Source organism: Caretta caretta, chromosome 5 (genome assembly GCF_965140235.1).
Source record: "Caretta caretta isolate rCarCar2 chromosome 5, rCarCar1.hap1, whole genome shotgun sequence".
In the NCBI taxonomy this organism is placed as follows: Eukaryota; Metazoa; Chordata; order Testudines; family Cheloniidae; genus Caretta; species Caretta caretta.
The window spans coordinates 24,675,565-24,692,141 of NC_134210.1; the positions used below are offsets into that span (position 1 = coordinate 24,675,565).

At 43.2% G+C, this 16,577-nt stretch overlaps 1 protein-coding gene across 4 annotated transcripts in view; it reads right to left on the reverse strand.

Annotated features, from left to right (window-relative positions):
• Window positions 1-6,383, reverse strand: part of ADAMTS12 (ADAM metallopeptidase with thrombospondin type 1 motif 12) — a 317,885-nt gene extending 311,502 nt beyond the window's left edge. For 2 of the 4 annotated variants that reach the window (XM_075128412.1, XM_048850632.2), the window contains exon 1: window positions 6,111-6,382. In XM_075128412.1, the coding sequence (XP_074984513.1) occupies window positions 6,111-6,237 (127 nt within the window). In that variant the 5' untranslated portion in view covers window positions 6,238-6,382. Of the gene's footprint in view, window positions 1-6,110 lie in introns of all 4 variants that reach the window. The other 2 variants (XM_048850633.2, XM_075128413.1) reach the window with 2 other exon arrangements.
• Window positions 6,384-16,577: the final 10,194 nt, after the last annotated feature.

Genomic DNA, 16,577 nt, shown 5'->3' on the forward strand with positions numbered 1-16,577 from the left:
TAATATCCAACCTAAACCTCCCCCACTGCAACTTGAGACCATTATTCCACGTTCTGTCATCTGCTACCACTGAGAACAGTCTAGATCCATCCTCTTTGGAACCCCCTTTCAGGTAGTTGAAAGCAGCTATCAAATCTCCCCTCATTCGTCTCTTCCGCAGATTAAACAATCCCAGTTCCCTCAGCCTCTTCTCATAAGTCATGTGTTCCAGTCCCCTAATCATTTTTGTTGCCCTCCGCTGGACGTTTTCCAATTTTTCCACATCTTTCTAGTAGTGTGGGGCCCAAAACTGGACACAGTACTCCAGATGAGGCCTCACCAATGTCGAATAGAGGGGAACGATCACGTCCCTTAATCTGCTGGCAATGCCCCTATGTATACATCCCAAAATGCCATTGGCCTTCTTGGCAACAAGGGCACACTGTTGACTCACATCCAGCTTCTCGTCCACAGTAACCCCTAGGTCCTTTTCTGCAGAACTGCTGCTGAACCATTTGGTCCCTAGTCTGTAGCGGTGCATGGGATTCTTCCGTCCTAAGTGCAGGACTCTGCACTTGTCCTTGTTGAACCTCATCAGATTTCTTTTGGCCCAATCCTCTAATTTGTCTAGGGCCCTCTGTATCCTATCCCTACCCTCCAGCGTATCTACCTCTCCTCCCAGTTTAGTGTCATCGGCAAACTTGCTGAGGGTGCAATCCACACCATCCTCCAGATCATTAATGAAGATATTGAACAAAACCGGCCTGAGGACTGACCCTTGGGGCACTCCACTTGATACCAGCTGCCAACTAGACAAGGAGCCATTGATCACTACCCTTTGAGCCCAACAATCTAGCCAAATTTCTATCCACTTTATAGTCCATTCATCCACCCCATACTTCTTTAACTTCCTGGCAAGAATACTGTGGGAGACCATGTCAAAAGCTTTGCTAAAGTCAAGGAACAACATGTCCACTGCTTTCCCCTCATCCACAGAGCCGGTTATCTCGTCATAGAAGGCAATTAGATTAGTCAGGTATGACTTGCCCTTGGTGAATCCATGCTGACTGTTCCTGATCACTTTCCTCTCCTCTAAGTGCTTCAGAATTGATTCCTTGAGGACCTGCTCCATGATTTTTCCAGGGACTGAGGTGAGGCTGACTGGCCTGTAGTTCCCAGGATCCTCCTTCTTCCCTTTTTTAAAGATGGGCTCTACATTAGCCTTTTTCCAGTCGTCCGGGACTTCCCCCGATCGCCATGAGTTTTCAAAGATAATGGCCAATGGCTCTGCAATCACATCCGCCAACTCCTTTAGCACTCTCGGATGCAGCACTTCTGGCCCCATGGACTTGTGCTCGTCCAGCTTTTCTAAATAGTCCCGAACCACTTCTTTCTCCACAGAGGGCTGGTCACCTTCTCCCCATGCTGTGCTGCCCAGTGCAGCAGTCTGGGAGTTGAACTTGTTCGTGAAGACAGAGGCAAAAAAAGCATTGAGTACATTAGCTTTTTCCACATCCTCTGTCACTAGGTTGCCTCCCTCATTCAGTAAGGGGCCCACACTTTCCTTGACTTTCTTTTTGTTGCTAGCATACCTGAAGAAACCCTTCTTGTTACTCTTAACATCTCTTGCTAGCTGCAACTCCAGGTGTGATTTGGCCTTCCTGATTTCACTCCTGCATGCCCGAGCAATATTTTTATACTCTTCCCTGGTCATTTGTCCAATCTTCCACTTCTTGTAAGCTTCTTTTTTGTGTTTAAGATCAGCAAGGATTTCACTGTTAAGCCAAGTTGGTCACCTGCCATATTTACTATTCTTTCTACACATCGGGATGGTTTGTCCCTGTAACCTCAATAAGGATTCTTTAAAATACAGCCAGCTCTCCTGGACGCCTTTCCCCCCCATGTTATTCTCCCAGGGGATCCTGACCATCAGTTCCCTGAGGGAGTCAAAATCTGCTTTTCTGAAGTCCAGGGTCCATATTCTGCTGCTCTCCTTTCTTCCCTGTGTCAGGATCCTGAACTCGACCATCTCATGGTCACTGCCTCCCAGGTTCCCATCCACTTTTGCTTCCCCTACTAATTCTTCCCGGTTTGTGAGCAGCAGGTCAAGAAGAGCTCTGCCCCTAGTTGGTTCCTCCAGCACTTGCACCAGGAAATTGTCCCCTATACTTTCCAAAAACTTCCTGGATTGTCTGTGCACCGCTGTATTGCTCTCCCAGCAGATATCAGGATGACTGAAGTCTCCCATGAGAACCAGGGCCTGCGATCTAGTAGCTTCCGTGAGTTGCCAGAAGAAAGCCTCATCCACCTCATCCCCCTGGTCTGGTGGTCTATAGCAGACTCCCACCACGACATCACCCTTGTTGTTCACACTTCTAAACTTAATCCAGAGACTCTCCGGTTTTTCTGCAGTTTCATACTTGAGCTCTGAGCAGTCATACTGCTCCCTTACATACAATGCAACTCCCCTACCTTTTCTGCCCTGCCTGTCCTTCCTGAACAGTTTATATCCATCCATGACAGTACTCCAGTCCTGTGAGTTATCCCACCAAGTCTCTGTTATTCCAGTCACATCATAATTCCTTGACTGGGCCAGGCTTCCAGTTCTCCCTGCTTGTTTCCCAGCTCTTCCCGCTGCAGCGGCTTTTGGGCAGCAGCTCCACCGGTCTTGCGGCGATGGCAGCAATTCGGCAGCGACTGCTTGGGGCCGCACAATGGGTAGAGCCGCCCCTCATGTGCTACCATGATATATGTTCCATGGCCTTATATCACTTACAGCCTAAGTCATCGGTGTAAGTGGCCACTGACGCAGAATAGCTGGGCAGTTCTAGCTTGAATGGCTTTATATTAACTAACAGAGGTGGGAAACTGAAAATAGAAAACTATTTAAAAAGAAAGGTGGATACACTCTATTGCAAAACCCCGCAATCCAACTTTCCCTTTCAACACCCCTACTGAACAAACTTCAGTTATGGGAAGGCTAAGGCCCAACATAATTTCTGTGTTTGTTTGCTACAAGTCCTGAGCACCCGCTGCTGACTGCTGCTGACTGTGAGGCCGAATGCTATGGGTAAAGGACTCCAGTGATGGAGTGAAATGACTGAATCTCTGTGGAAGGCGGGATAACGTGACACCTCCTCTAAACCATGACAGGAGTTTATCCAGCTCACCTCACAGTTTCTTTCCTCCTAGATGAGGTCAGGGACCAAGGTGCTACTGAGGAGGGCTGGATACACCACTCCCTCTGTCTTGGTGAGGGGCTCTCCTTTTGAGCTCTGGCTTGGCATTTTCCGGCAAAGTCCTCACCAAGAGCATTCAGGATCTTAAGTGCCTCGTGTCAGCAGCAGCAGAGTCTGGACTGGGAGAGCTACGGTGGAGCCACTCCATCTGACTCTCAAACTTCTCCTCAGCCTTCCTCTCCACCCTCCCTTCAGAGAGAAGTTCCTGGCTCTGATTCTAAGCTGGCCCTATCAAAAGTCACAGCTCAGGACATGTAGGCCAGGAGAGGAAGAACAGAGGTAGCTTTATGGGATTCTGAGGGTGCTTGGAGCCCTTTTTAACCACTTCCTGAACAGACGGGCTCATGTTGCTGTGGTAACTAGAGCCAAAACTAGAAGTCCAGTCAGCAGGCACTATGGTCAATGTATGTCCTGGGGGCACTGCATCTAAATGAACCCTTTTGGCTTTGAAAAATTGGCCGGGGTGATCAGCAAAATGGTAAATCCCATGGGGGTTACATAAACAATTAAAAAAAAAAGCAATTTAAAGTCACTTGAGCTGCAGCATCTGCAGATAAGCCTCCCTGCCAACTTGTGGTTTTACAATCACATTGTCTTGTGTTTAAAAATGTTTTTGTCTCTTCCATTCTTGGGGGGATTCAAAGCCACCTACACAAAAGAGAATACTTCTTATGGAGAAATTGAGGACATATAAAGGGCTGCCCACCGCACACAGCAAACAAACTAAAATAAAGAGAGAAATCTATTTTTTCTCTAATAGTCTCTGTCATCTCTTAGTGGTGACACTTACAACAAGAGATGGTTAAAGACTTTCAGACAGAAATATAAATACTTTTCTAAATAGACGGTGTCCCTTTAAAATAAGAGACAGTGTCACCTGCCATTGTTGCATCCTGGCTTCAAGTTCTCTAAATCTCCCTCCCAGACCATTTAGTCTGCTTTCAAATGACCCCTCTGGATAGCATATGGATTGCAGTTCTCAGCCTCTGTAAGGCACTTCTTCTGGGCCAAAGAAAGACCCTGGTTCTGGCTGTATTTGGTGGAATCCCCAGGATCAGAAGATTCCCCCAAAGGGAATATTAATTTAAATACACTTTCAGAATTTAACATTGGCTCTTCTTAAGCATAAGTTTCCCCAATAAGCCACTTTCCTATCGGACACTCACTGAATAGACCATTTAAAGACATTTCAGCTTGATGAGAAACCAGGATTGTTTTTTTTTCTAAAGACCACCTTTTTTCTGACGGCAGCAACATTTCATATTAACATTGCATCAATACACTCAATAAATAAAATTCCCTTGCCTTTGCTAGGACAAGGAACCTGCCCGGCAACTAACCACAGAAAGCAGGTTGAGGTGCTAATTTATTCAAATCTCTATTTTTAGGCTCTTGATGGGCCCTGGAGCCTGCAGTGTATAGAAAGAGAAATTAATTCTACATCCATTTCCAGGCAAATCTACAGCAATCATTTGCTGCTCCACTTCCTTTTATTATATTGTCACAAAGACCAAAATAGTTTCTGCTGATTTTGTTTAAAGGGAATGAAAAGAGAAACTCCAAGGTAGTTTTTGTTCACCGCTTCGCCATCTTATTTAATCAGTTTTCCTTGTCTTGAGCATGGGGTGACCAGATAGCCAGGGTGAAAAAAATGAGACACTTTTTTTTCTGGGGAAGGGGAGGTAATATAGTTGTGTATATAAGACAAAGCCCCTAATATCAGGATGGTCCCAATAATATCAGGACATTTGGTTACCCTACTTGAGCCCCCAGACTAGGTGATTTTCTCCCTCTTGCCCAAACTCCTCCACTGTCAGGATGAAGGCTCCAGATTAGACCAAAAGGGTTTTTGTCAAATTTTCTTCTGCACTTTTCAGGTCTCTCACTCCACAGCTATGCAGAGGCTTTTGCAAAGCATGGATTATTCCAACCATGTCCTGAGTCTCTTTCAGTGAACAGAGGGATTTTTTTAGGATTTCTCCAAAACTTGAAAAAATATTAAATCAATCAGTTACACAAAGGAGGCCAGATCCTCAGCTGGTGTAAATCAGGGTAATAGAACTATATCAGTTTAATCCAGCTGATGATACAGCCCAGTTTGGGGGATGGAGACAAACAGACAGAAATATAATCCAGTGGCTTAATTCCCTCCCTCCACGAGAATGAATAACTCCAATTCATTTTGTATCCAAGGGGAGGAGAACTGAGCTCCAGATGGCAATGGCCTTTAAGCCAATTTTGTGTTGCTGTATCACAACATAACATTAAAGAGTTGCTACTAAGAAGAAATAGTCTACTTCCAAGACTCTGAACTGCCTACATTTTGTAATGAGAAATGAGGTGGGTATTTACAGGCCCGTTAAGAGTAAATTTATAATGAATATAGAGTTCAACAATGAAATTTTGAACTGAAATCTAGCCTAATTGCTTCTGGAAGGCAACAACATGACAGTCTGAGTTGTCTACATTGTGCTTCATTGACATCAACATTAAAATCAAGTTGTCTGCTACAGAAGCATAGCAAGTACAGAGCTGCAAGTTCAGACTCCAAAAGATATGAGCTGTTGTAGCCAGGGAGACATTTCTGCACTGAGGGGGGGGCGGGGAAGTAACTAGCACAACACTGTAAGGTTTGCACTCTCTAGTGTGAGAAGCAGAAATGCTGATGTGGGGAAAGTAAATCAGTCACAAAGCTGCATGGAAGTTAGATTCTGTAAGTGAAACTTTGTGTAAATACAGACGTGGAGATTACTCCATACAAAAGAATAAACTGAATATATTTACTTAGATCTTGGTGACCCTAGTTTATTTAGATCAGAGGTGGTGGGAGAAAGGACACAGAGTTTGCATCTATTAAGCATAACTTTAATTAAAATGAGAGAAGCCACTGACCTTGCCTCTTGTCTGGAAAGAAAAATCTGCCCGGTGGAGGATTTCTGCCATAGCAGAGCGCTTGCATGAGAAGGAACTGGACCCAAAAGGAAAAGTTGGCAATCCAGTTTCTCTGCACACATGGCATGTTTTAGCTGGGGGAAATCAACTGAATGTATTCAGCAAAGTCCTAGCTGGAAAGAAAACTGTAAAGATGCCTGGCCAAGAGAAACTAATGCAGAGAGAGAGAGAGAGAGAGAGAGAGAGGAGCTTCCTCACAGAAAGAGCAGAGAAGCTTTTCCTGAAAAGGGGAGTGATTAGGAGTTCTGGTGTCTGATTTCTGCAAGGGGAGGAAGGAGGGTTCAGCAAGGAAGTTGCTTCCAGGGAATCCCTCATTCACACAAACAGCAATGTTAGTGTCAGTTCCCATGCACCCCAGCTCGACCTTCAAACCCTCCAGCAGTTGAACTTTCCCTTGACAGAGATAATCTGGGACAAGGGCTGCCCAAGCCGCCCCCTGCCACAGCCTCTCTGTCTGAGATTCACTCAGTGCTGCCCCACTCCCATGCACCTATTCTGCCAGTTCCCATCCTGTTGTTGCGAGGGGAGGATGTCCCAATTGAATTCTAATGCCGGTGGTTGCACCCTGACTCCTTACGTTCCAAGAACACAGCAAGCATTCCGGACTAGAACTGTAACACATTGTGAGAAATAAATCAAATCAAGGTGTTTGCAGAAAGCAATTTCATTCTCTTGTAGATGCAGCCCACATCCTCCCCACCTCCTTCCCTGCACAGCCTCCCCTCTATTTTTGTACTTCCTCCGGTGCGTATGTCCGGGTCAGATTATAAACTCCACAGGGCAGGGCCCATGTCTGTAAAGCACATAGCGCCCATTAGGGTGCTATGTCAATACCCACCTGAACAGGGTAGTCTTCCCTTCCCCATGGAAGCTTTTGGGCAGTGTTGTGTGAAATAGCTGCTCATTTCACCCCAGAGGTGGCAGCATTTCATTGCTAGGCGAAATGATCCCATTATTGCTTGCACATCAGTGTGGCCGGCTGACAAACAGAAATACCTCCACATCCCTTGAGTTCTCTTTACACCATCAATCTTCCATTTCCAGGGCTCTGCCTTTTCCTGGTCCTTTGGAAGTGTAGGGTGGGGGTGGGCGGGGAAGGCCCAAAGTCCCTTTTAATAAACAAAACTTTCCCTCCCAGAGGTTACTTTCCCCCTTTCCTGCCTTGCAACAAGATTCAAAGTAAAATAAGGTGCTCCTCCCATGGGTTCTTTTCCACATCAAAAACACAGGACTCAGACATATTGTACTTCCCTGTCTACAGATCTCTCCACAGTCTGGCCTCTTCTACAGGGAAGGGAGCTGCTTATATAATCTTCCTAGCATGTCTTGCTGCAGTGGCCTATAACTCTCCGATGCCCTCGAAAACAATAATTCCTAGCAGCCCTTGTAGGGTTCCCTTCACTCCGCCCTCTAGTGATGTCATGCAATAACCATACACTCTTATTAAGACATTTTGTGTTTATGAACCCAGATTACATTAAACTGATTTTTTAGACTTTTTTTTCCTCCTAGTGTTTTTTCTCCATGTTTTATCCTCCTAGTGTCACTGGAGGGCAAAGCTAAGGTTGTCTGGGTGCTTTAGCATCTTTGGATTTCTTTCTGGTTTAACCCGCATTGTGAATTCCCTGGGTTTATAATGCTTGTTTTAGGGACAATTGTAACATTCTTGTCATTTGTTTTACCCTTCACTGATATCTACTCTCAAACTTCACTCCAATTTCATATCATTTTTATCTGATTATAGTTTCACCACGTTGCCCCCTGTCTACTTATACACACACTTCCCCAAGGCACAGCTTTAAGGCTATACTGTGCCATTCATTTCCAGGCAGAGCGCCTCGTTAATTTTAATGAACACTTCTGTTGAACACTGATGGTGCAATATGGTGCTTAATGATTTTCTGGCAATTTATGCTTATTATTGCTTATTAGGGAGACAAGGTGGGTGGGGGAACATCTTTCATTGGAGCTGTTTCTGTTGGTGAGAGAGACGCTCTGGAACTGACACAGAGCTCTGCTTCCAATCTCATTATCACTTATTTAATTCGGTGTGAAACAGGCAAAGCCAACTGAGAGGAAAATAGTCACCTCAGTTTAGCTGTCTAATGAAGCTCCAGAGAATCAGGCCTTAGGAATGTGTTAAAATACAAGCTTTCAAGCCAGTAGGAAATGCAGCTCCTTGCAGTCATGAGACTGGCAGAAACAAGACATGTTTACAAAGGAAAACCGATACTTGATTACTGTGTATTTTGCTAGTTAATGGAAATGCACAATGAGGCTACATAGAAGAACTGCAATATTATATAGTATCTGATCATCATCAGCATTCTTGAGAAGGTTTGTTCACTATAATGTCATTTCTTTATTTTGATACATAGCTCCTGACAGGTTGCTGGAACAATTTATAGGGGGTTGTGGGGTGCTGGGAGCCATTGAATCAATCTGTAAGCCCTGTATGTGATGGGAACCACTTCAAGCCAGGGGGTGCGGTAGCTCCCCCAGCACCCTTAGTTTCAGCACCTATGGCTCCTGATCTGTTATATATAAATAATGTATTTAGACTGCAAGCTCCTTGAGGGCAGAGACCATCTACTACTCTGTATTTGGTTGGCCCTTAAGCATTAATGTAATAAACGTGATTAATAAAATAAAATAGTAATAATGAAATATCGTGTGGCATAATGACGACTACTGGGGCCTAGGAGTCAGAAATCATGGAAGATTCTCTCTTGCAGCTCTGCCACTAATCTGCTTTGCAACACTGAAAATTTCATTTACGCAGCCTATCCCATTGGTTACTCGTCTCCAAAATGAATGTAGTAATAACTACCTGCTTCACGGGGGCCAGATGCAGTTTGCAGTGCTCAACGTTCTGACAGCACATACAGACTGTTGGAGGAAACACACCAAACACGTCCCCATTATTATTCTAGAATTATTTGGTTGGAGAAAAGAGAAGACTGCATTGAAGTGTAACCCTTCTGCCCATCAGAGCTGGCAGCAACAAGGGCCGGGTTCAGTATCTAGGGGTTCCATTTCAATAACACAATGCAAAACTGACTCGAGCCTCCACCCAGTGACCTGGGACAATTACATACCACCTCCCGGGTGCCTCTAAGAGGCAATACTTCCCCTCTCGCAAGCACAGAGTCTGAGTGTAGCAAAAGCCTTTTAATAAAGGATGGAAACAATGCGGCATTATGTTGGGGAAACACCACAAACAGGATTCATAACACAAACCACAAACAAAAGACCCACCCCAAGTAAGTTTGGCAGTGTCCTTTTCCCCTCAGGGTCTTAAGTCCAGCAACCCAAAATTCACCCCCCCCCCCCACACAGTTTTCTGTCCTTGGTCAGTGCAGCCCCCAGAGTTCGGAAGTTCATCTGCAGAGTTTACCTCCAAGCCTGGATGGAAGTGGGAGAGGTATAGGGGCATCTTACATGCTCCGCTGCTCATATCAACAGCCGAGTGCCCACGCCTCTCCATGGGGTTCTGCTGCAGTCTTCATCAGCCATCCTTCTGGCCGCTCCTCTCTGCTATTCACTCACCAATATGTCTTCAGCCCCATCCTGCAGTGATTTCAGCTCTTAGTAACATCAGCTCTTTAGTGATTTCAGCTGTTAGGAGGAAGGCCCCACTGATAGCACACTCAGAACCACTAGCCCAAAGTAGGTCTAATGCTTAGACCTAGGTATCAGTGATTTCAGCTCTACAGCATGAAACAAGACTCCTAATGGAGTCAAAATTAGATCTGTTATTACATAATGGGGAGACACAGCATCAAAGTAGTGCTCAGGGCCCTTAAAAGAGGACCCCACACTACAACATATACATACCTAACCTCTCCCAGTTCACTAGGCTTTGGAACCCAAGTCCCTTGCCTAGCCAATGCTACTTAGTTGAGAGCAAGTCCCTCCATCATAAAATGCCAAGTACAGTTCTACTGTCCTTGATTCACATAACCAGGATAACAACACTTTATTACTCCTGCCCCAATAACAAAGAGACTGGGGATCCCACAGCAGCCAAAGTGACCATTTGGGCAAGCAGTCCCATCATGCTAGGCAGGGTGGGTGTGCCCATGCAAACGAGATCAGCTCCTGAAGTCCTTTTCCACAACTCACCACCAGATGTCAGGGTAGAGCTCATTCTGACTCTGCTTACAGAAGTAAATGATCTAAAGTGCAAGAGGACAGCAAGATGAGCAGAAGCAAGGACTAGAAGAGGAAGCATGGCCCAGTAGTTAGCATGCTAGTGCTAATGTTGAAATTGGAAGATAGAAGATAAAACTCCCTGCTCCACCACACATTTCCTGTGTGACTTAGGCATAGGACTGTCCCTAGGGCGGTGCGGGGCCCGGGGCGGAAGAGATGACTGTGCTGGCCAATCACACTGGCCCATGGGGCCCCCCAAAGCATGGGACCTGGAGCGGTCGCCCTGATTCGTCGTACCCAAGGGACAGCTCCGCTTGGGCAAATCTCTCAGTTCCTCACACTGTCACATGGGAAAAACAGCACTTCCCTACCTCACTGGGTGTTGTGAGCATAAATATGTTAGAGACTGTGAGGTGCCCCAGCACCTTAGGAATGGGGATCATGTAAGTACCTCCAACAGACTAGCTCCTTAGTAAGGGATGGGAGAGGTGCTGCAAATTAGCTAGTTAATGTTGTCCGAATTGTGCACTTCTCACGCTGTATTTGTAGACCTGTTAAGTATATAATAGACATATACATCACCACTTGAGCACTGAAACTGCAAACCAGCCTTTTTCAGGGCTCTCTAATTCTAATCAAAAAGCTACGACTAGGAAGAGAGAGGAGGGGAAGTCATGAATTGTTGAAGGAAGCAGCAGGGAAAGGCATGGATCTTTGAAGACAGGAGTTGGGGGAGACTAAAAAGCATGTTTTGTTTGAGAATCAGCCAGCAATGAGGCAGTGAAAAGTGAGTCATTAGCTTGAAAACAAGGATGAGTAAGAAGCAACAGGAGCTTGCCTGAGAGTGCTAGCCTCGAAGGAGAAAATTCTTTAATTGCCAGAAGAATAAAAAAGGAAAAGCATATCTAAATTCATGAGCTAGTCCTGTAGGCAAGAAAGACTTGCTCACATGCTGAGGGATGAAACACGACAGAGGCTAACATTCAACAAATATCACTCACCTGAGATCACAAGGAGCATCCACCAAAGAAAGGATATGGCTGAAGTTGGAAGCAAATCATGAAATGCCCCATTGCTGAAAGAAGGCTTCAAGAAATTTGGCTCCTTGTCCCAGAGAAAATAAAGGACTGGTGCCTCCATGGGCAATATGAACATTTCTAAAACTTCAGTCCCTTTCTCCATGTGAAGTCATATGTATCTCTTGGTCTTGCCCTTGGTGGGGTAGTTTCATTATTTTCCATGTATTATTACCCTGTGTTGATTTTTGACTGATTGTGGTCTTTTATTGTATTTCTGTTGTATTACTTGTGATTAATTATATACCTCTGTATAATGTTGTACCTCTCTGTAGATGAATGGAGTATCTGTGCGGCTTCTTTTGGTTTGGCATTATGTTTAAATAATTTGCTTTACTGTTTTTGACAAACAGTATTCAGACCGTGATGACCTGTGAAAGTTGTGGAATTTTGATTGCAAGCAATAGTTGCAGAGATAGACAAAACCTGCACGAGCTATATATCAGTACAGGAAGAGAGAAGATGATGGTAACCTAAACAGAGATGTTGCCATTAGAGAAGAGCAGTCATTTATAGTTAAGACAGTACTGTAGATACTGGGTGGATATGATGAAAGTTAATCAAAGACTTGGGAAGAAGTACAAGGTAAGAATTTTGAATCTGAGGGTAGCATGTGGACAAACATGTGCCTGAAGCAAAGATCACATTCCAGTTCATGCAGCCTGTAACCCTTCTGCCAATGGCAGCAACAAGGGCCAGCTCCTTCTTTCTAGGGCATTCTCTACAATTTGCTTAACTCTAGCTTGAGCCCCCACCCAGTAATCAGGGAAGCTATATCCACTCTGGCTGCCTTTAATGGCTCATCTGTCCCCACGTGCAACCACATTCAATAGAGGTCTCAAAAAAAGAACTTTATCTGGGAAAGGAAAGATACAGGACAGGGTAAACTTGGACAAACTTGGACAAACAAAGGGAGGTCAGAAAAGAGCAACTAAAGTGATCCAGGGAGTGAGTGGACTGGACTGTTTATGAGAAAAGATTAAAACAGCTTGTCAGGGCTGATTCCCCACCCTGGCACTTTGAGTGCAGATGGTGGGGGCCCGCAAGGATTCTAAAAATTAATCTGGCCACTCCAGGCTGGTATTAAACTCCCAAGGTTACAGCTTTTCTCTGATCTTAGATGGGTAGATGCTGCCATCACACAAATGCAAAAACCCCTTTTTACCCAGGAAGGTGCACTTGGGAATTCCTCCCTGTGGGGTACCCTCAAGCCCTTTCATCACACAACCCCCAGAAGAAAACAAAGGAAATTAGCTGTTGCCACCAGCTAATTAAACAACATATGCACAAACCTATTTGGACACAAAAAAACAAATCCTGTTCTTTAAAAAGGTAAATTTTATTAAAAACAAACAAAAAAAGAAAATACATCTGGAACTTAGGCTATTGCTAGATTTAAAAAGAGCAAATATAATAATTAAGCATCAAGAATGGTTTCTTGAGGTCCAGCTTAAAGGTTACAAGCAAAACAAAAGCGCCTGGGGTTCTCACAGAGGCGTTCACAAGCCAATGAGAAATAAAAGAAATAACCCTAATCGCATCTTCCTAGACATTTCCTGATCTACTTACATGTCTGCAGTTTAAATGAGTAGTTGTAGGTATGATCTGATGGTTTTCCATACCTGGCTCAAAGCTCTTACAGCATAGCCCTAGCCCTGTCTCTGCTTTGTCCCCTCTCTCCGGAGAACAACAGACAGACAGACAAAGGAAACGTTTTTTCCCAATTTTAAAAAGTTCTAGTCCTCTGATTCGCTCTTTTGGTCAGGTGCCCACTTCCTTCCTTTTACCTATGGGCTTTTTTTTTAACCCTTTACAGGTAAACCAAGTAGAGAACAGCTACTAACAGAGATTTTATAGCTACTGGCTGGCTGGGTGTCCATAAAAGGGAACTACCTCCCTCCCCTTCATTTATCACACAGCTAAATATGGATAGCATGGCAAGGTGATAATTAAAGGTGTGGGAGGGTGGAATCTGGTAACCATCTACAGATTTGGAAGGTGTAAAACTGAAGGGAGAAGAATTGTTCTCAGAAGAAACAGGGTGAAAGCAAGCAAGGGAAATGTAAGTTGAATGTCAGTTCAAACTTCTTGGTAGTAAAATCTATAGGGCTGGGATAGTCAGCAAAGGGAAGTAGTTGAAGCTTCATCCTTGGAGACTACGACTGGGGTCCTAGTGCGGCATCAGCTGTGGTCACTCAATTTGGGTGAACTGCAAAGAATGGGGCAGACAATCCCCATAAAGCTGGTGGATATTCCAATACTTAGATTCACCAACCCAGCACAAAACAGCTTCTTTATTACCTTACTGGTTACTCAGAAGTCCAAACAATACAGTTCCCTTAAAGTGATCCAGCCTCAGGCCCTCATCCAAGTACCCACATCAAAGATGATGAAAATGTCTGTAAATCTTATTTCATCATATAAAAGAAAAGGTTCTACCAATCCCAAAGGGTCGGACACATTACCTCCCAGATTAATGAAAGTTTCAGATCTTACCCAAATACACACTACAGCCAATTGTTATTAACTAAACTAAAATTTATTAAAAAACAAAAGAGAGAGTATGGGTCAAAGACCAATGTACATATAGACATGAGTTCAATCCATTGAGGTTCAGATTCATAGCAGAGATGGTGAGCTTTGTAGTTGCAAAGAATTCCTTTAGAATTTAGTTCATAGGTATTAGTCCAATGTCCAAATATCATATTCAGGGCATACCAGCATAACTGGAATCTCAGTCTTGAGACTCAGACTTCCCCTGATGAATCTTAAGCAGATCTGAGATGACAAAATCAGGACCCAAGGATCTTTTATACAATTTCATGTCCTCTTTGACAAGTTGGGATTTCCTCGTGGAACAAAACGTAATTAGGATGACTTTGAAGGAGGTCCATCACTGGTATTTAGATATGCTTTTTTCCTCCACCATTCACAGTACATTTCAAAGAGAGATGAATACCGAGATATCCCGTGTTCACAATTCATTTAAATGCTAGGATCTTCTTTTGATCTCTGAATTATCAGACCACAGTATAGAGAGGGACTGTTGATTACATTGTCAGACCCTACTCATACATATTTAAATACACAAAAACACAAACATTATCTCCCCACATGTCTTCTGTGGGTTATATATTTTGCAGGATGTTTAACCCTTTCTAGCCATGCATCACAGAGACATTTAAAATTAGACTGGACAAAGAACCAGTGTCATTTCTATTGTTCAATAGGGAGGAGCTACTACAAAGTGAAGGTCAGAATTAGTGTCCATTGAATCAGTGGAAAGATTCCCATTTACTTCAATGCTGGCCCTGGCCCTAATTGTACTAAAGAGGTGGACAGAGGTAGAAGGCTCCTTTCCATCACAAGGCCTATATAACAGATTGTCTGGATAATCAAATGCATCTATTCTTCTTTGAGATCCATTTAGAGAGAAATTTTGGGTGTGTTATTTTTTAATCTTGTTTCCTTATTCTTAGTTGGGGACACTACTGCTTATGCAACACAACCAACATCTGGCAACTGCAGGGGATGGATGCTGGTAGATCTCTTTCCTTTCTATCTTCTGTTTCAGTGTTGTTCGTGAAGGACATTGGAAAGGACATTGGTAGCTCATCTGTGATGATTCTAAATACTCTCAGGGCTGAGTAAACAATTTACAAATTTGCACAATTAATAATTAATGTGCAAAAAAGTTAGCCTCGTGTTATGCTCATGAAATATTTGTGAGCACATTCAAATAAATGGGGGAGAAGAAAGTATTCAGTGAGATTTTGTAACTCAGTGATCAGCTAATCCTCCATCACTGTTCAAGCATTGTTGGTTAGTTGTAAATGGTTACAACTAAGTTAAGTCACATGGTGTTATTTTTGTTCTCTGCTTGGATGAATATGAAACCCCAGCTGACAATATTATTCATACTTGCAAATTTAACTTGTGTTTCCAATTCATATTACCTCGGGTAGCTGTGACATTAGCTACCCAGAAAGATTTATGCCATTAAAACTTGTTTACATGAATGTTCCTATAAAGCAGAGACAAAAGGGGTGTGAATGTAACCAAAGTAAATTAATTTAACAATTAAATATTCAAATAAAACTTTCTGCCAAGTTTTACTGCCAGTGTCCTCTAAAGTGCACCAAGAATCCATTTCCTGGGATATCCTGATTGCCATCTCATCTTGGAGAGAGGTTTTGTATTGAACACCTTATGTACATTTCCTTTCTATACCCAAAAACGGAGCTTTTGGGGGTGAAATTCATCCTTGTGCCAAGAACTTATTGCACCAAGTCCCACTAAAACTTCTGGCCCTTAACGGGGGAGGGGGAAAAGTGGAGTTTTAACATACAGATGAGTGGTAAAACTTCAGCTGTTAACAATTATTGCCTTAGTACAGTCAGGACAGAGAGATCAAAGCTTCTCAAAGAAGCCAGAGACAGATCAGATGAGTCCAAGAAATAAGAGATGGGAAAGTAGAGAGCCATATAAATAAAAAAGGTCCCTTTCTTTTAAATAAAATAAATAAATAAATGCTAGGGAAATTGCCATTAAAGGAGTTATTCATAGAGCAGAATTCTATGGAGAAAATAAAACCTTGAATTATTCAGATCCCATCTGTGCAACCTATAGTAATTACTTTTTTTAATTAAGTCCATTCAAGACCTTTAATGTTATTACTTTTTTTTTTCTATAATGGGAGGAGGAAAGCAATCCTTCACAGCTATAAAAATGTCACAATAAGCAGTCTCTGGGTGGCCTAGCCTGTTAATTTTTTGTATTTAAATATAATGACAAGTAATTATAAGCAATTATAATAATAAATGCCTAGTCCTTGGAGGAGGTCCAAAAGAAAGTGGAAAATAGTAGGAATCCTTCAGGATAAATAGTATGAAAATGACTATTGTAAACAAACATATTTAAAGCATATTTGAAAGCCAATTTTAAAGCATAAAATGGATAAAAATCATCTCTGGTGTAACTCCATTGATGTGAATGAGCCAAATTCGTCAGCTCGTGTAAATCAGTGTAAGCACCATTGGCTTCAGTGGAACTATGCTGATTGACATCCACTGAGGATGTAACTGAATGGGGTAGTCCAGAGATTATTTTATTACTTTAGCTTTATAAAATTATGGACCGAAAAGCACAGTCCTTAAAACTCTAGGTACCTTGGACT